Source organism: Chenopodium album, chromosome 15, assembly GCF_948465745.1.
Source record: "Chenopodium album chromosome 15, dcCheAlbu1.1, whole genome shotgun sequence".
NCBI lineage: Eukaryota > Viridiplantae > Streptophyta > Magnoliopsida > Caryophyllales > Amaranthaceae > Chenopodium > Chenopodium album.
In genome coordinates, this window is record NC_137848.1 from 3,360,690 (window position 1) to 3,376,883 (window position 16,194).

Consider the following 16,194-nt stretch of genomic DNA (forward strand, 5'->3'; position numbering starts at 1 on the left):
GCCCCTAGACAGTGGTTTCATAAGCTGTCCATACTTTGATGCAAATGAGCTTCACTCAATCCAAGTGTGATTATAGCTTGTTCATCAAAGTCACATCCACCTCCATTACTCTTGTTCCGATTTATGTTGATGATCTACTCATCTGTGGTAATAACATAGATGATATAGACAGCCTTAAGGCACTCTTATCTCGAGCTTTCCACATGAAAGATCTTGGTGAAGTCAGATACTTCCTTGGTATTGAAATTGACAGAACTGATGTTGGCTTCTTCCTTTCTCAGAAAAAGTACACTACTGACATACTGAAAGAATTTGGCATGTTGTCCACTAAACCTCTGCTTCTTCCTATGGACAGTCATTTTAAATTGACTGCTACAAAGGGTGATCCCTTGCCTGACCCATCAACATATCAAAGATTAATTGGCAAGCTCATTTACTTAACAATTACAAGGCCTGATATAGCTTTTATAGTCCAAATTCTAACTCAGTTCATGCAACAACCCTATACTGCTCATATGCAAGCTGCAAAACGATTGTTGAGGTACTAGGCTGGTACTATCTCTCAAGGAGTTCTCCTTGCTTCCACCTTTGCTGCTAAACTCACAGCATTCTGTGACAGTGACTAGGCTGGTTGTCCCATGTCAAGAAAATCAACCTCTGGCTACTGTATCTTTCTTGGCTCTTCTCCCATCTCCTGGAAAGCCAAGAAACAGTCTGTTACCGCTCGATCTTCAGCTGAAGCTGAGTATCGTGCAATGGCTCTTACCACCTGTGAAGTGTCCTGGTTGTCTAATCTTCTTAAGGACTTAGGCATTCACAATCTTCCTCCTACAGTTTCTAACTGTGACAATCAAGCTGCACTAGCCATAGCTGCAAATCCTGTCCTACATGAGCGCACTAAGCATGTTGAGGTTGACTGCCACTTTGTTCGTGATCAAGTACAGAAGGGTATAATTAAGCCTGTAAAAGTTTCAACTGAAGATCAGGTTGCCGATATCTTCACTAAGGTGCTACCTGTTAAGTTACATTACAAACATGTTTTCAAGCTGGGAGTTCCTTTCACTCACTCACCTGCTTGAGGGGGATTATTAAGATTATTACAGCTAATATGCCTTGCTGGCAATTCTTTTATTTCTTTTTTGCCATTTTCCTTAGCTTTCTGTTTAGCCTCGGGTTCAATGCATGGAATGATTCATTTACTTGGTTTGTTATTAGATTCCCTGAGCTCATGTATAAAGGGAGAGGTGTAATGGTTTTCTGTTTAAGCAATCAAAATATATCTTCTTCTCCTTCTCCTAAATTGCTCTCTGATATTCCTTTGCTTTGAGTACTATATTTGATCTGATTTAGTCTTCATGGTGTAAATTACTAGATGTGTATGGAGATAATGTGTACATGATGTTTGGAAACAATACTATAGAAGTGGGTTAAAAAATTGCTCAAATATTAAAAATTGAGTCAAAAAGGCTATTTTTTGCCTTTAGTGTGAATTTTATTCACTTTGAAAAACATACTTCGTAATAACTAATAAGTTTCAATGTAAATCAGGTATATTCATAGTTAACCATGTCCAATTGGGTGTAAAGATAAGATGTAATTAGGGCTAATTAGGTCCAATTATATTGAGTAAGTTCTATTGAGATAGGTTAAGTGCAAAGAACGCTTCACAAACTCGCACAAATATTCTCTTTAAAATATATGACCAAAAAAGTGTGTAAAAATCTTTGTGTTATTGCAAGTACCCATAAACACTAACACGAGACATTTTAAGATTTATGACGACCCTTCAAAAAATACATGTATAACTTTTTACATCCAAAGTAATTACCACCCCAATTTAATTTATACCTCCAATAATCTTAAGTAGCTAGGAATCTAGGACAAGTTCCATCAAAAAAATCTCAACTAGGACATGGTATCATTGGCCCACAATTATTTCATTTTTTCTTTTCCCTTTTATTTACCTAAAAGTAATTAATTGAACAAACAAATGTTATCAGTTCATGATTAGAGATTAAGGGTATCGTACATCTAATTCAATAAAGTCCCCTCATAAAATAATTCATCGAAAAAAAAAAAGAAAAAAATTCCTGAATAAAAAGAAAGGAGCTAGCTTTCTTTGTTATTGAGAGTAGAGAGAGAAAAAGTAGAAGAAAATGGGGAGAGGAAGAGTGGAGTTGAAGAGGATTGAAAACAAGATCAACAGACAAGTAACATTTGCAAAGAGAAGAAATGGTCTTTTGAAGAAAGCTTATGAACTTTCTGTACTTTGTGATGCTGAAGTTGCTCTTATCATCTTCTCCAATCGAGGAAAACTCTATGAGTTTTGCAGTAGCCCTAGGTTTGTTTTTACACCTTTCGCCCTTTTCTTTTCAAAATTTGCCCTCGGATATATGGTTTCGAATGACGGTTCATGTTAGCCGACCCCAAATTCACTTAAAGCTTCGTTTTTTGTTGTCTAAAACAATTTAAAGAGACTAAACTACCTACATACTTATATCAATAAAGTTTGCTTTTTTATATGTAAAGAAAAATAAAATAAGAAATTTTGTTTGAAGTTTTTAAGGATCTTGAGAAAGAGGTGGGAAAGAAGGGCATAGGTTTCCGTTTTAGTGAATGTCTCAGCGTTTTTAGCAGTTTTTTTTGTGTATTCCCTTATTTTTATTTTTAAAAAATTGAAATGGAAGTTTGAGTTTTTTTAATTTTAAAAATTAATTTCTTGTGTTTTGTATGTTTAGTTTTGAATAGCATTAGATCTGGTCTCATGTAATATTTGTCCTGTGTTTGGTTTTACTAACAATAGCCTCTACTTCCTAACCTTCTTTTTCTGTTTTATTGGTTCCATTTTTATGCTAAACCAAACTTTGTATTAATTCATCTTCTTCCTACTTTTCTTCTCACTTCCTATCTTGCTTTTTTAATTAGTCTCTTGCAACAAATTCTTTATTTTAAATTTCTTTTCTAGAGCTTTATCTTTGGTTCACCTTATAATTTTAAAGCAAATTTATTAAAAACATATCAATTTTAAAGATCTTGGGTTAAATCAATTTCCGTCAAAGCAAATATCGTTTGAGGGGTTGAGTCCCTCAAACAAGTTTGAGTTATGTTAAATTTTTAACCACCTTTTTATGTACTGTAATATATACAGTAAAACAATTGATCAGCTGCTATACATTCTTGAATGTGCTCAATTTTTGTATTTTTTAGGGCTTCTTTTTAAATGATTCATCCTAGGTTTAAGGTAATCATTTGGGATTTGTTCCATCTTGAATTAATTAATTAATTAATTACCTTTCATAATTACAACTAATAAGGGCTTACAGAGTTACAGCTGATGCCTAGATTTGGGGTGGTTTTGACTTTTTTGCTTTTTTTTTTTTTTTTTAAATTTGAAAAATTAATTATTGCTGATAAATACAAAACTTTTTTGTATCATTAGGGTTTTCTACTTTTCTTTAAATTTCTGATTTCAAAATTTCCAGGTTTCTGAAATTTCAGATTTACAGGAATCTCCTGATATTCTTAGATCTGTAAATTTTGAGTTGATTTAATGTTTTTTGGACAATCTCTTGATCTCTTAAGAAAATGAGACAAGATAATCATTATTTCAGCAAGAAACCAGTGGATTTCCAGCATAATCCATCTGAAATACTTAATTGTATTTTGGGTTTCAAGACTTAAATTTTGCTTCTATTTTTTGGGTTTTGTGAAGCCTCATGAAACAAACAGCTAAGATGACAAGGGGTTGAAGTCCTTGGTATCCACACAAATTATCCAATCATATTTCCCTGAAGATCCATGTCATTTAAGTACATGAAATGAATTTAGTGTTTGATTTTTATTTCCATTAATATTTGGACTTTTTCTTTGTTTAGGAAAAATAAAGTTAACTCATGAGTTTAGTCTTGTTTTCATGGAAGTCTGATCTGATGATTCTGATCCATACATTAGTTAATTTATGCATTTGGCTCTTGTCTTACGAGTTTTGTATCTATCAACAATATTCAATATATTGTATTATTGAAATAAAATAAAATAAAATAAAGAAATTTTACACACTATTTTATGGTAGTTAAATTTTAATTGTAATGTTTTTGGATGGGAGGAGACTAAAAAAATCAATTTTTATCCTGATGAATATACAAATGTCGATTAAAGCTTTGTTTGCCCTAGAGAAAAATAGTTGTGTGCTTTGGAAGATATCGATCAATACATTAATGCCTACACTATTTCTCAAGTAGCCACACTTAGCTAGGTAACAAGATATAAGCATGCTAGTTTTTCAATTTCTTGCAAACTGCATTGAAAATCTTGCAATTGATGCAAGAGCTACTTGTCAATTTGTCATGCTCGGTCTCTAACTCTTACTACAATGATTGCTTTCTGCAGCATAAGTATATCATATACGTGTCTCATACTGAATTATTGATCATATGATTTGTGTAATCTTCTCTAGACAATCTCATGTAAGAGTGTATTACTATAAAATGACCATAAAAGGTCTAATGGCTGAATATTTTCCAAAATTCTCTATTTTTAATTGAATATATATCTCAATTGAAGTTTCTTACTCTATATATTCTTTGCCTTCTAGCATGCTCAAGACTCTAGAGAGGTATCAAAAGAGCAACTATGGGCCCCCAGACAACACCGTCTCTACAAGAGAGGCCCTGGTATGTAAATTACCCACGAATTTTTTTTCTCAGAATTGTCTTGTTTACATTTCATTTGCTTAATTTGCTGAAAATTCAAGGTGTATACTCATAATATGTTAAGAAAATGACTGAATTCTCAAGTGACTGACCATGTCTAGGGCCTCTAGGCTAGGATGCAAAATGGCTACAAGCAAGTTGGAAATTGACAATGAATTTGAAATTGAGATAACCAAGAGAAGAAAAAATGAGGTCATTAGAATTGAATTAGAAGCCATATCATAATGATTTGGAAATAGAAATCAACAGTACAATTTAAAAAATTGATTGATTATGCTCGGAATGGATATGATGACTCTTGAGATTTTGGCTTCCACAAGATGATTGGTAGAATTTATAACACGAATTTCTTACATTCCCACATAAGTGTTTTATAAAGTGTTGATTTATAAGTTGTTAATTATTGTATGGGTATTCCAAACTGACATACTTACTCCATATTGGCAGTTTTAAACTTACGAAGTTACAAGTAATAGAACATTGATATTCTAAGTGGTCGGTGAAGACAAAAATATGTGCAAAGTTAGTTAAAAATGGTTGGATTAAATGGTTTGGAGGGAATATTGATTAGAGCCTTAGAGGTAGAATGAAGTGTAACAACTTAAGTTTAAGTACATTCAATTATGTTACTTTTATTTAAGCTTGTTTATAAACCAAACAAATGTATGATTTCTCATTTATGGCACCAACATTGCTTCCTTAATTTCATGCCATTGGTGGAATGTAAACCCTAAAGTGCTATTGACTAATACTTTTACCTTTAGTTTTCCAACTTATAGCATGTTAGTTTCTAGAAAAATATTAACAATTTGGATTTTTGTTCTTTACTAATAGTAATGATTAGTTATTAACTTGAGTTCAAGTTTTTCAAATTTTCATCCCTAATCCACTTTTGCCTTTTGAAGTATATATAATAGGGAAAAAAATAATTTATTGCCATAATATGATGCATCTTGCTTTTGTATTGTGAAGTAGCAGACAACTATTATGTACAAGATTAAGGATCAATGCATCAATCATACACAAATACACAAGCTCTACTTGTCTTATAACATATCCAATCGTGTTCATTAAGTTTATTCAATTCATCTATTCTTTTGGTCATTTTATCTTTTCAACAGAATGCTAGTATTGGATTTATTGAGTGAACTTTTCAGTTCTATATATATTCATAATCAATTCTTTCCTAACTAATTTTAGTATATTAATGTTTCTCCTTGGTTGTAATGAATGAAGGAAATAAGTAGCCAGCAAGAGTACCTAAAGCTTAAAGCGCGTTATGAGTCCCTGCAGCGGACACATAGGTAGGTCAGAGGGATGTGCTAGTTACATGTCAATTGTTCTTTGAATAAAATTTGTTGTTACGAGCATGAACTAAAGATATGATGTTTTCTCACATACTATTGTTAGGAATCTCATGGGAGAAGATCTTGGTCCTCTAAGCAGCAAGGAGCTTGAATCTCTTGAAAGACAGCTTGATATGTCACTGAAGCAGATCAGATCAATTAGGGTACTAATGAACTGATGTCCTTGCCTTTTTACATGCTTATAATTGGTGGAAATTATATTGGAAGAATATGGTTTGCAAGTTTATACTTTCTCTTACAATGAAGAAAGTGTAAAATACTTGAACTCTACAATAAGTAGTATCGTTTATACTAAAGTGTAGGTTCTGGTTGATATTATGTTACTTTTATGGTCTACATAGATATTAGGGTATGCATGGAGGTAACGCATCTAGCTAGTTGTTGAATGATGTTTTGATAATCTTTTGAAAATTGAACCGATTCATTAGGGTATTGAAATTATACCCTTGCCTTATACATGTGTAGTTGGTGAGGTGTTAACAAAGAAACCATCTTGGAGGAATATTGTTATGTTTCTTTCGCGATAAATCATTCTAACATATGATTGAATGGTAAGAGAAATTGTACTTGGACTCTACTAGCATTGTCATTATCTCCTTAAGCTAAACTGAAGTGTGAAATTTGACCGAGATTATGTTTAATGAGATAGACATGGAATATGAGTACCTTAGTCCTTGATGAAGTCTTCTCTCTATAAAAACAACTAGAGAGAGTGCTACGATATTTTGAAACTAGCCTGCTCGGCCTAACTCATTTGATAGGCCAAGTAGTATGCGTACTTACAAAATTGTTCATGGCTTTTCATCTTACTGTTTTCGATTTTTTTTAACATTCTATTCCTTGCAGACACAGTGCATGGTTGATCAACTCACTGATCTACAAAGGAAGGTATACTAGCTACTAGTAGCTAATAATAATTTTCGAGGAACCACAAATTCTTACCAATTATCATAAAAACCATTACTTTTGCTGCTTAACTCAGTAGAATGTCTTTGCTGCTGCAGGAACATATGCTTAATGAAGCAAACAGAACTCTAAAACAAAGGGTGCGTAGATTTTCTTTCTTTTTATTCCCTCCCCCTACATCATTTTACCTTCATCTGTATGCATAGTTTTCGTATTAATTAGTAGTTCTCGCAAAATTTAATTGTACATAGACACGAATAAAACGAGAAAATACAAGTTTTATCTTGCTGATAAACAAGTAAAGTGTTTATCTAGTGGCATTTTGTAAATAAATCAACAACTTTTGTAAAAATGTGGGTTTCATAAATGTTGATTTATTTACGAAAATGACATGCTGACTGAGATATTTTGTTGATTCATTTATACAAATGTCACTGGATAAATGTTTTTTGTTTATCTTGAAGATTAAATGGGACTCTCTCGAGTAAAACTATTGTTGTAGTGTATCCTTATCCATGTTATGTTACATGAAATTGATGCAGTTGATTGAAGCAAACCAAGCAAGTTCTCTTCAATGGGGGAATGTGCAAGATGTTGGTTACGATAGACAGCCTGCTCAACCTCATGATGATACCTTCTTTCACCCTCTTGACTGTGAACCAACACTGCAAATGGGGTACGTATGCCACCTTAGCGTCTCCTATATCAATTATAATAAACCGAGCATGGCATGGGTATTACCGTATTACCTAGTTAGTTGAGCTAAATAGCTAATATTGTATGGAATTGCAGTTACCAGCCTGATCCAGTAAGTGCAGCAGCCGCGGCAGGAGCTAACGCCAACAATTTCTTACCAAATTGGCTACCTTGAACATGCCTTTGTCCTTAGTTACAAAGGCTTCATATAAATGGCTGTGAATTCGAGCTGTAATCCATATATATGCTGAGTGTTCAATTCTCTTGTCATAATTCACAAGACCAAAAGTATATGATTATTGTGTGTAAGAACAACTCTTAACATTATTTGCTGTTATATTTTTGTACTTTGGATAAACCTTGTCTGCAAATGGAATATTTACTAGTAACTAGTAATATTGCTTTCTTATCTTAAGCTTTTGTACATCACTAATACATAAGTATTGTTGTATACTTGTATGAGTGTTCATAATCTAATCATCTAACCAACTACGAAGCATTTCTATTAGTCTGTTGAATTCCTGGCTTAGTTCAGTATGCGTGAAATCTCATAATTTGGTTGGTTCTAAGTTCTAACACCTCAAACTAAATCTAAAAATCTCAACTAATTGCTATTGATGATTTAAGTGAAATGTTCAAGTTATCGAAAGTATGAATAACATCATGATTGGATGATCCATTATACGGAGTAGTTAAAATAGAGTTTTTTTTTTTTTTTTTTCTGTCTTTAGACCACCTAAATAAACATATAACACTTTAAATAGCACTTGATTTATTAGTGAAAAGATTTTACATCAAAGCTCATGCATAATTGCTCAAATCTCACTAGATCCAGTTTGAAAGTGTTTTTAACTAGAGGTGATCAATGTATGGGCCGGGCCAAGGTAAAAAATATGTTCATTTATCGTGTTGGGCTGGGCAAAAATTTTGGGCCAGAAAAATGTGTGCCCAAACCCGTCAAAACTAGGTTGTCCATGTGGGCTTTGGGCCAATTTCGGGCCGGGCAAAAAAAAATCAACTAAAATTGCATTAAATTGATTTCCCAAGTTCGTCCAAAATTATTAAAAAATCGGGTCGAGCAGAGCCTGACCTGATTTTGGGCCGGGAAATATGTCCAAAGCCCGCCTAAAATCGGATCGGGCCAACGGGCTGGACTCAACTTGATCACCTCTATTTTTAACCTCATCATCCTCACTCGAGGGACTTGGCTCAATGTAGCCTACAGCCTAAATTGGTGGATTCGTTAGGATATAGTCTGGTACTCTGATTGGATCACGTTTTTTTAACGTATTACAAAGTACTCCATGTATTTTTACTATTTATAGAAGATAAATACATTTCTTTTCCAAATTTAGAAAACTTAAGCCTCATCATAAGTTTTGCTTAGAATGGTTGAAATCTAGCGTTGAAATTTGTGACCTTAAAAATCTTCTGTAAAAACAAAAGTATATGGACCTTACAAGTTCAAGCAAGTAAAAAATAACACGATAAGGAATGTGGGCTTATTATTGGACCAACATCAATATTTGATGCGTGATCCATCTTACTGGACTCAATGGTTGCTCATACATGGCCCAATAATGAAGCCCAATTAAATACTTCTTATGCAGCCCACGTTGCTTTTTTCCTTCTACACCAGTACTATTTTTGTGAGAAAGCAATGTCTCACCAACTTGAAAGACTAGGCCAATAAATGGGTTTTTGTTTTCTACCACATATTTTCCTTTTTGTTTTAATGTACTTACCCCAATTCAAAGATATTTGCAACTTGCATTTATGGAGGCAAAAGGACACGTTGTTTCAATAAAAGGAAAACGATGTCCGAGTACGGAGTAATATTGGTTTATGGAATGAAGGAGGTATATAAACGAGTTATCTTTACCCTTTTCCATCACTCTCAAAGTGTCTGATCTATAAATACCAGACTAAAAAAACCGTGAGGGTTGAGGTATGGTCTGGGTCTTTCTCATTACTTTAAAAGAAATAAAAAATATAAATAAGTAATCTAACCAAGCAAAGCTTGATGGAGTTGGTGTGGAACTTACTTTGTGACTTTGAGATTATAAGTTCGAGCCTTACTAACTACAAAATGTTTGGGAGTAGGGAGATTCCCTTACCTCCTCCTCTACTCTTACACGTCCACCTGCGGAGTTGGACTGGCTAAATTTGCGAGAAGTGCTGGTTTAGTAAGGTTTTTCATCTTACCTTATTATATACATTTACTCCATTCGTTTTTTCTTTAAGAGTCCCACTTTCTTAAATCGACCATATTTATTTAAGCGTGTCATTATCAAATTTAGAAATCTCACTTGTATTATATGGAGTATATTATTTCTCTCTTCTCCTTTTCACTCCACCTTCATTTTATACAATATTTCTCCCTCTCATAAGTCACAATATACTAATTATATTTCTCTTTTTTTATCTACTTATAAATTATTTTACTCTTTTGTCTAAAACTCCGCACACATTCTAATATGACACTTAAAAAGACATAAAGGGAGTACTACGCAGCTTAATTAATACATTCTCCGCATTTTTTTTATCATTAATATGTTTAATTTGTCTTAAAGTAAATATTACAAAAGTTACATTTTAAAATCATGCATTGAACAATTCAGTCAAAATCACACATAATATATATTTCCTTGAGTATAATTTTAAAAAAATGATTAAGTAACAGTAGGTGAACAACTGTACAATTAATGAGAATGTAAAAATAATACTCTCTTTGTTTCAAAATAATTAACGTAGTTTGACTTTTTGCACTTTTATATACTAACCTTGACTCCAGATATTTACTAATGAATTTTTAAAATTGTTGTTTTTTTTTCAATTATTTTAATTATTGCTCCATCCGTTTCGTAATATTAACAACACTTTTCTTTTACATCCATTTTATAATAATTACTACAATTCCTTATTTAGTAATGATCTATTGCTATTTTATTAATTTTCTCATCTATCAACTCCACTTACACTGTTCTTTTATTAATTATCTATCCTACTAACATTTAAATATATCCCCACTAACAATCTTTATATCATGTAAAATTCAACCTATTGTCTATACTCCGTAATTCCTAAAATTTTGTGCAACACCTAGTGACGTAGTGTTTCGACGATTACGGAACGAGGGGGTATATATTACTCATCAAAGTAGTGCATCGACAATTGTGTTAAGGCCCTATTTCGATTTACTATAAACAACTGAATTGATTGGAACTGAATTGAATTGAACTAAAGTGATTGGGGTTAAACTAAACTGAATTGAGTTGAACTGAATAGAGATGAAATGAATTGTTTATGAGAGAATGAAATTAGGAACTGAACTGAACTGAACTGAAATTAAGCTAAACAGAATTGACCTTGAATTTGATCGTATTAGTTATTCTGAAATAGAAATACTATACTCCCTCCATGTTTTAACAAGTGTTACACTTACCAAATCCGAACATATTTTAATAAGTGTTACGAAGTATATCTTTTTTTTTTTTTAGCAAAATACTACATTCAAATATTATATTTTTTTCTTCTCATGGCCCCACCTAAACCCAATACTATTTTATTCTTTTTTATTATTAATATCTTTCCTCTCACATTCATTACTTTTCAATTCAATAAACTATTAACCCTACTATCTTTCTCTGATAATTTTTTAAGGGTAATGCTATATGTAACCCTAAAGGCTATATATAAGCATTAAATACACTCTGAAAAATTGTTTAAAATTAGGAATTCGTGACAAAAACACGCATAAGTCAGTGTGCATCTAATGCTTATATGTAGCCCTAAGGAATATGTATAGCGTTTTCCATTTTAAATACTCCAACTACCCTATATGTCTCTTATTTTATTTAAGTCAATTAAATTGTTTAAAACTATGTGCAGATTAAATTGTAATACTTATTAAAACAAACACGAGAGAATATATAATTTTTTTAAAAAATAAAAAGAGAGAGTATATATATCACGGACTAGAAGATAACACAATAAAGACCTACTATATTTATATACTAGATATAAGCCCGTGCGATGCACGGTTCTAGTAAATCTTTTTATTAATTTATGATTTTTTTATATGAAGATCATTCATTAGATATTTGGATAAAATTACTAATATCATAAGATATTTTTATTTTTAACAAATCATTTTATTTATTGGTCCTTTGCAAATGCGTTTTTTTATATACTTGTTCTGTTTCAAAAATGTTAGTCTTATCTAGAATCTTTTAACTATTAAAAAAAATTAGGGGGAATCTTCTAAATTTCTCTTTATATATAAGGAAAAACATGGTGATATGAGATTTAGTTTTATTCGTTTCGATGAGTACATTATTAATATCTAATTTTTATAATATTTGCTAGGGAGATTAAAGATATTTATGATCAAAGATTTACATCCATATATGTGAAAAAGATAATTATTAGTTTTTTAAATAATTTAAATTTTAATTGTTCACTATTCGTTATTTTTACCCAGGTGGCAAAATTCTTAAATCTTATTCGTCACTTTTTCTTAGGTGGCGAGTGAATTTTTTAATTCTAAAACAAATTATTAATCTAAAATTTCATTGGTCAAAATAATACCTTTTCTTATGTGGTGCGCCGAATGCTCTCCAAAAATGCCTACTTTATTTATATATATTAGATTTTATTTTTTTTTAGAGGTAAAAATAAAGACCTATATAAACTGGCTTTTTATTATTAAAAAAATCAAATTAAAAAATAAATAAAATAAAGAAAGCAAGTACTCCGTAAGCAACCATGAACCGTCTCAATCCAACAATAACAATAGACTAATAGCGACACGTTAGGCGAAAAATAGCAAGAATATCAAAAGGATAAAATGTCCACCTTACATTATTGGATGCATTTAACTATAGAACTTGTAAGATTCCCCCGCTTTTATTTTTGACTCCCTCTATTCAACTATTCCATTTGTACTTATTTTATTTTTGCCCTATTTGACTGTGTACATTTTTCAAAAAGTGTCTTAAAACGCTATACCTTTGGTTCTATACATGGAAAAATAATAAAAACGTGACATTAATAAAATATATAAAAAGACGGATCTAACAAGATCACTCATAATTTTATTATTTTTTGTAGATTAACAGTAATTTATGGTCAAAGTTTAACTCAAAAAATAATAATGGGGCAAAATAAAAAGACGGAGGGAGTAATTTTTAACCAACCAGCTAGCCTTTTTTTTACTCCATATTTTTTTATCACTCCATATTTTTAAACCTTTATTACTCCATATTATTATTATTATTATTATTAAACAAAAACAAACAACACAACTTATAAAAAACTAGTAGGGAGCGAGATACAATCTAGGCCACCACTCCTCTAGTTATATCAAATTCTATCCCGGGGAAGAGATGGACAACAACATGTGCCGCAATGTCTTGAGTGTTCGAGAACTTTTGAATCTGTTTCAACAACGCAACAACCTCCTTTTCTAATTCTCCAAGAGAAGAGAAAGAGAAAAGAATGAAACATTACCCAATCACCCAACAACTAACTTCATATTTGACCTGCTTACCATGAGCCGCATCAGTCACAACTCGCCTAAATAAAAAGTCAGACAACCCAAACTAAGTCAAAGATGAAGACCTTGTCATCAAGACAACACACATCGCGACCTTGTTCCCAATAGTAAAGTAATACATTTGCCCTATTGTTTCCCAGACAACTCAAAGTCAACCTCCTTTATTGTTTAATTTCCAGACCGATAGCAAATATCAAAAGGGTAACCCGAATAACATTTTGGTTATGTTTAATACCCACCATACCAGCACATGACACCGCATGATTCCCAGAAATAACTCCGACAAATACCCTAGATCAAGCAGAGCACGATGTTGAAATAAAGAACAAAGGAACACCCTATCGATAACACAACACACAGTGATAAGCCTTAGCGTTCATCGTTTGATCCAGCCGAGAAATAGGGACCACCTGAAGCCAAGCCGAGGTGTGTTCTCATTGTTGAGCGAGACTTCCACAAAGCTGACTAGCGAGGAGATAAAGAAAATGTGGATTCTGCAGAAACAGTAACCTTTGTGAAATATATATCTGCCAATTTCTTCATAAGTTTTGAGGGCAGCGATCTCAATAGGATTACTTAAATTGTCAGACTCCAAATATTAATAAAAGGGCCTAACTCGCAATTTTCTGGTCTAATCTAGAGTAAGTGTGTACTCTATTAAAAACACTTTGGACCGAAATTTCAAAAGACTTAGATCGCAACTTAAATCGGGTAAATCTATGAAAGGTTCCGGCTCGATAACATCACTAAAACCTACTTCGTAGAAAAGAGAGAATAGTACTTGTAGGATATAGCCATTTGACAAGTTGTGTAGTCGTAGTTGAGTACCAAAAGAGAGTAATCAAAGTAGACTGATTTAGACAACGGTCGTCAGGCCACTGCACATTGCGGCTTCGATGACATTATCTTCCCACCACTTGATATGCACCAATCCACTTCTATTATTCAACCAACCGACTTTCAACTTTTGAATTTATTTATATTTGGATTGCTTCATAAAATATAAATTCAAAAAGTTGAAAGTCGGTTATATTTGGATTGCTTAATAAAATTTAAGTTACTCACTCGTCTTTTGGGATGATAGTGTTCAATTCATCTTCTTCGACTTTATTGTTTATATTCGTGCAAAGCTGCAAAGCAATTAAGCTACCTATTTTTATTTTAAGTTGGGAGCTTTCAAAAAGCTTCATCGAGAAGTTATCTTTCTAGTGTTGGTTTTTTGAGCTTTGGTTTTACTCAAGTACTAAATATATAGGCCACGTTTTCGAGTATTGGTTTTACTTACTATATATAAGCCACGTTTAGTTCAACTTAAGTACTAAATATGAAGTATAGGTTAGCGTATGTCAAAAATGATGGGTCATGAACCATGGGAGGAGCATGAACGTCTCTTTTAAATTTTCGTACAAGCGTGATGAACTAGTCCGAGCATCAACTTGCTTACTTTTATAACTAATTAATAATGATAGATATTATAGGATTACGATAATATTTGTCGCAGAACTAGGATATATTGTATGTATTTTTGATATAGTTTGTATTCTTATTATACTAGGATTTCTAACAAGATTAGGACTAGTATTGTAACACTATATATATTGATCAATGGTACACATTCCAATATGAGGAGTTTTCTCGAAATCTAATATGGTATCACAGCTCTAGGTTACGATCTAACTTCCGCAATTTATTTTCTTTTCCTTTTTTACTGGTTCCTTCTTCCACGCATCCTTGTGTTGTTCAATTTGTCTTCTTCCTTCTTTTTCACAATTTGTGTAGTTTACAGTCATCATGACTAAAAAAGATGATCAACCCCCATCACCCCCTTCCTCGGATTTTCATCTCGCACTCGGCGTGAACAACATCAAGAACGCGATCCTGCTCATTCTTGATCGAGAAAAGGTACAATACTCCAACTGGGTTGAGCTTTTTGAATGTCATGCCCATGCCTTCAATGTTCTAGATCACATTGATCCAAAAACATCAAAACCAACGGACATCTCCAATGGTATATGGAAGCGTCTTGACTCGGTAGTCAAGAACTGGATATATGGAACCATATCAACTGATTTGTTGGAAACAGTCTTGTGTAGAGGCGACTCGGCACAACAAATTTGGGATAAGCTCAAAGGAATCTTTCAAGACAACAAATCCACTCGGCCTGTCTATCTCGAGAATCAATTTAACATGCCGCACTTGTCCAACTTCCCGAAAATATCTTCTAACTGCCACCAGTTAAAAACCTTGAAAGATCAACTCGCCAATGTCGATCAACCAATTACAAAGCAAAAATTTGTAATTCGGCTTGTTTCCGGTCTAGTGAACACCGATTTTGACATGGTGGCCCTTCCGTCGTTTGAGACAACACGATCTCGATTACTCCTCGAAGAATCTCGTCGTGCTAACAACACTGCTTCATCGGCCCAGTCTTTTCTTGCACACCAAGGTGACTCCACTACACCAGGAGCATCCACTTCGTCGAATCACTCCACTCAGGCACGTAGCTCCGGCACCGGAGGACGAGGCAATGGTCGTGGATCACCCTCCGGCAGAGGAGGCAAGTTAGGGAAGGAGAGAGGTCGGGGCCGTGGCCAAGCCCCTGCCAAGGCTGCTTCTACACAGCAATCTCAACAAGGTCAGCTCAAGCCTCTTCTTCAGCACAGTGGGCCGGCCCACCTGGACAACAGCAATATTTTGGGTGGACATGGGCCCCTCAGCTCACCAGGGTTAGGCCTCCTTTTCCCTATCCTCAAGTTGTTCACTGTGGAACACAAGCACCTGCTGGGCCCATTCAAGGCCAGTTCACGACTCAGGCCCCACAACAAGCCTACATGACAGCCCCACCGGGGTATGGCCCGCTCATGACTCCCACCAACCTTGGAAACGCGTTCTCAACTATGACGTTGACGAATCAAGATGATGGTTGGTATATGGATTCAGGTGCATCGTCTCACAT

At 33.5% G+C, this 16,194-nt stretch overlaps 1 protein-coding gene across 1 annotated transcript; it reads left to right on the forward strand.

Annotated features, from left to right (window-relative positions):
* Positions 1-1,898: 1,898 nt before the first annotated feature.
* LOC145581616 (agamous-like MADS-box protein MADS4) lies at positions 1,899-7,956 on the forward strand. Its single transcript, XM_081638633.1, has 8 exons — positions 1,899-2,341; positions 4,595-4,673; positions 5,949-6,016; positions 6,123-6,222; positions 6,926-6,967; positions 7,084-7,125; positions 7,528-7,661; positions 7,778-7,956. Exons 1-8 carry the CDS (start codon positions 2,157-2,159, stop codon positions 7,854-7,856), a joined length of 729 nt encoding a protein of 242 aa, XP_081494759.1. The 5' UTR covers positions 1,899-2,156; the 3' UTR covers positions 7,857-7,956.
* Positions 7,957-16,194: the final 8,238 nt, after the last annotated feature.

Coding starts and splice junctions, on each gene's coding strand:
- LOC145581616 (XM_081638633.1), top strand. CDS start 2,157: ATGGGGAGAGGAAGAGTGGAGTTGAAGAGGATTGAAAACAAGATCAAC. Junction 6,968..7,083: donor TCACTGATCTACAAAGGAAG/GTATACTAGCTA, acceptor TTGCTGCTGCAG/GAACATATGCTTAATGAAGC. Junction 7,126..7,527: donor ACAGAACTCTAAAACAAAGG/GTGCGTAGATTT, acceptor AAATTGATGCAG/TTGATTGAAGCAAACCAAGC.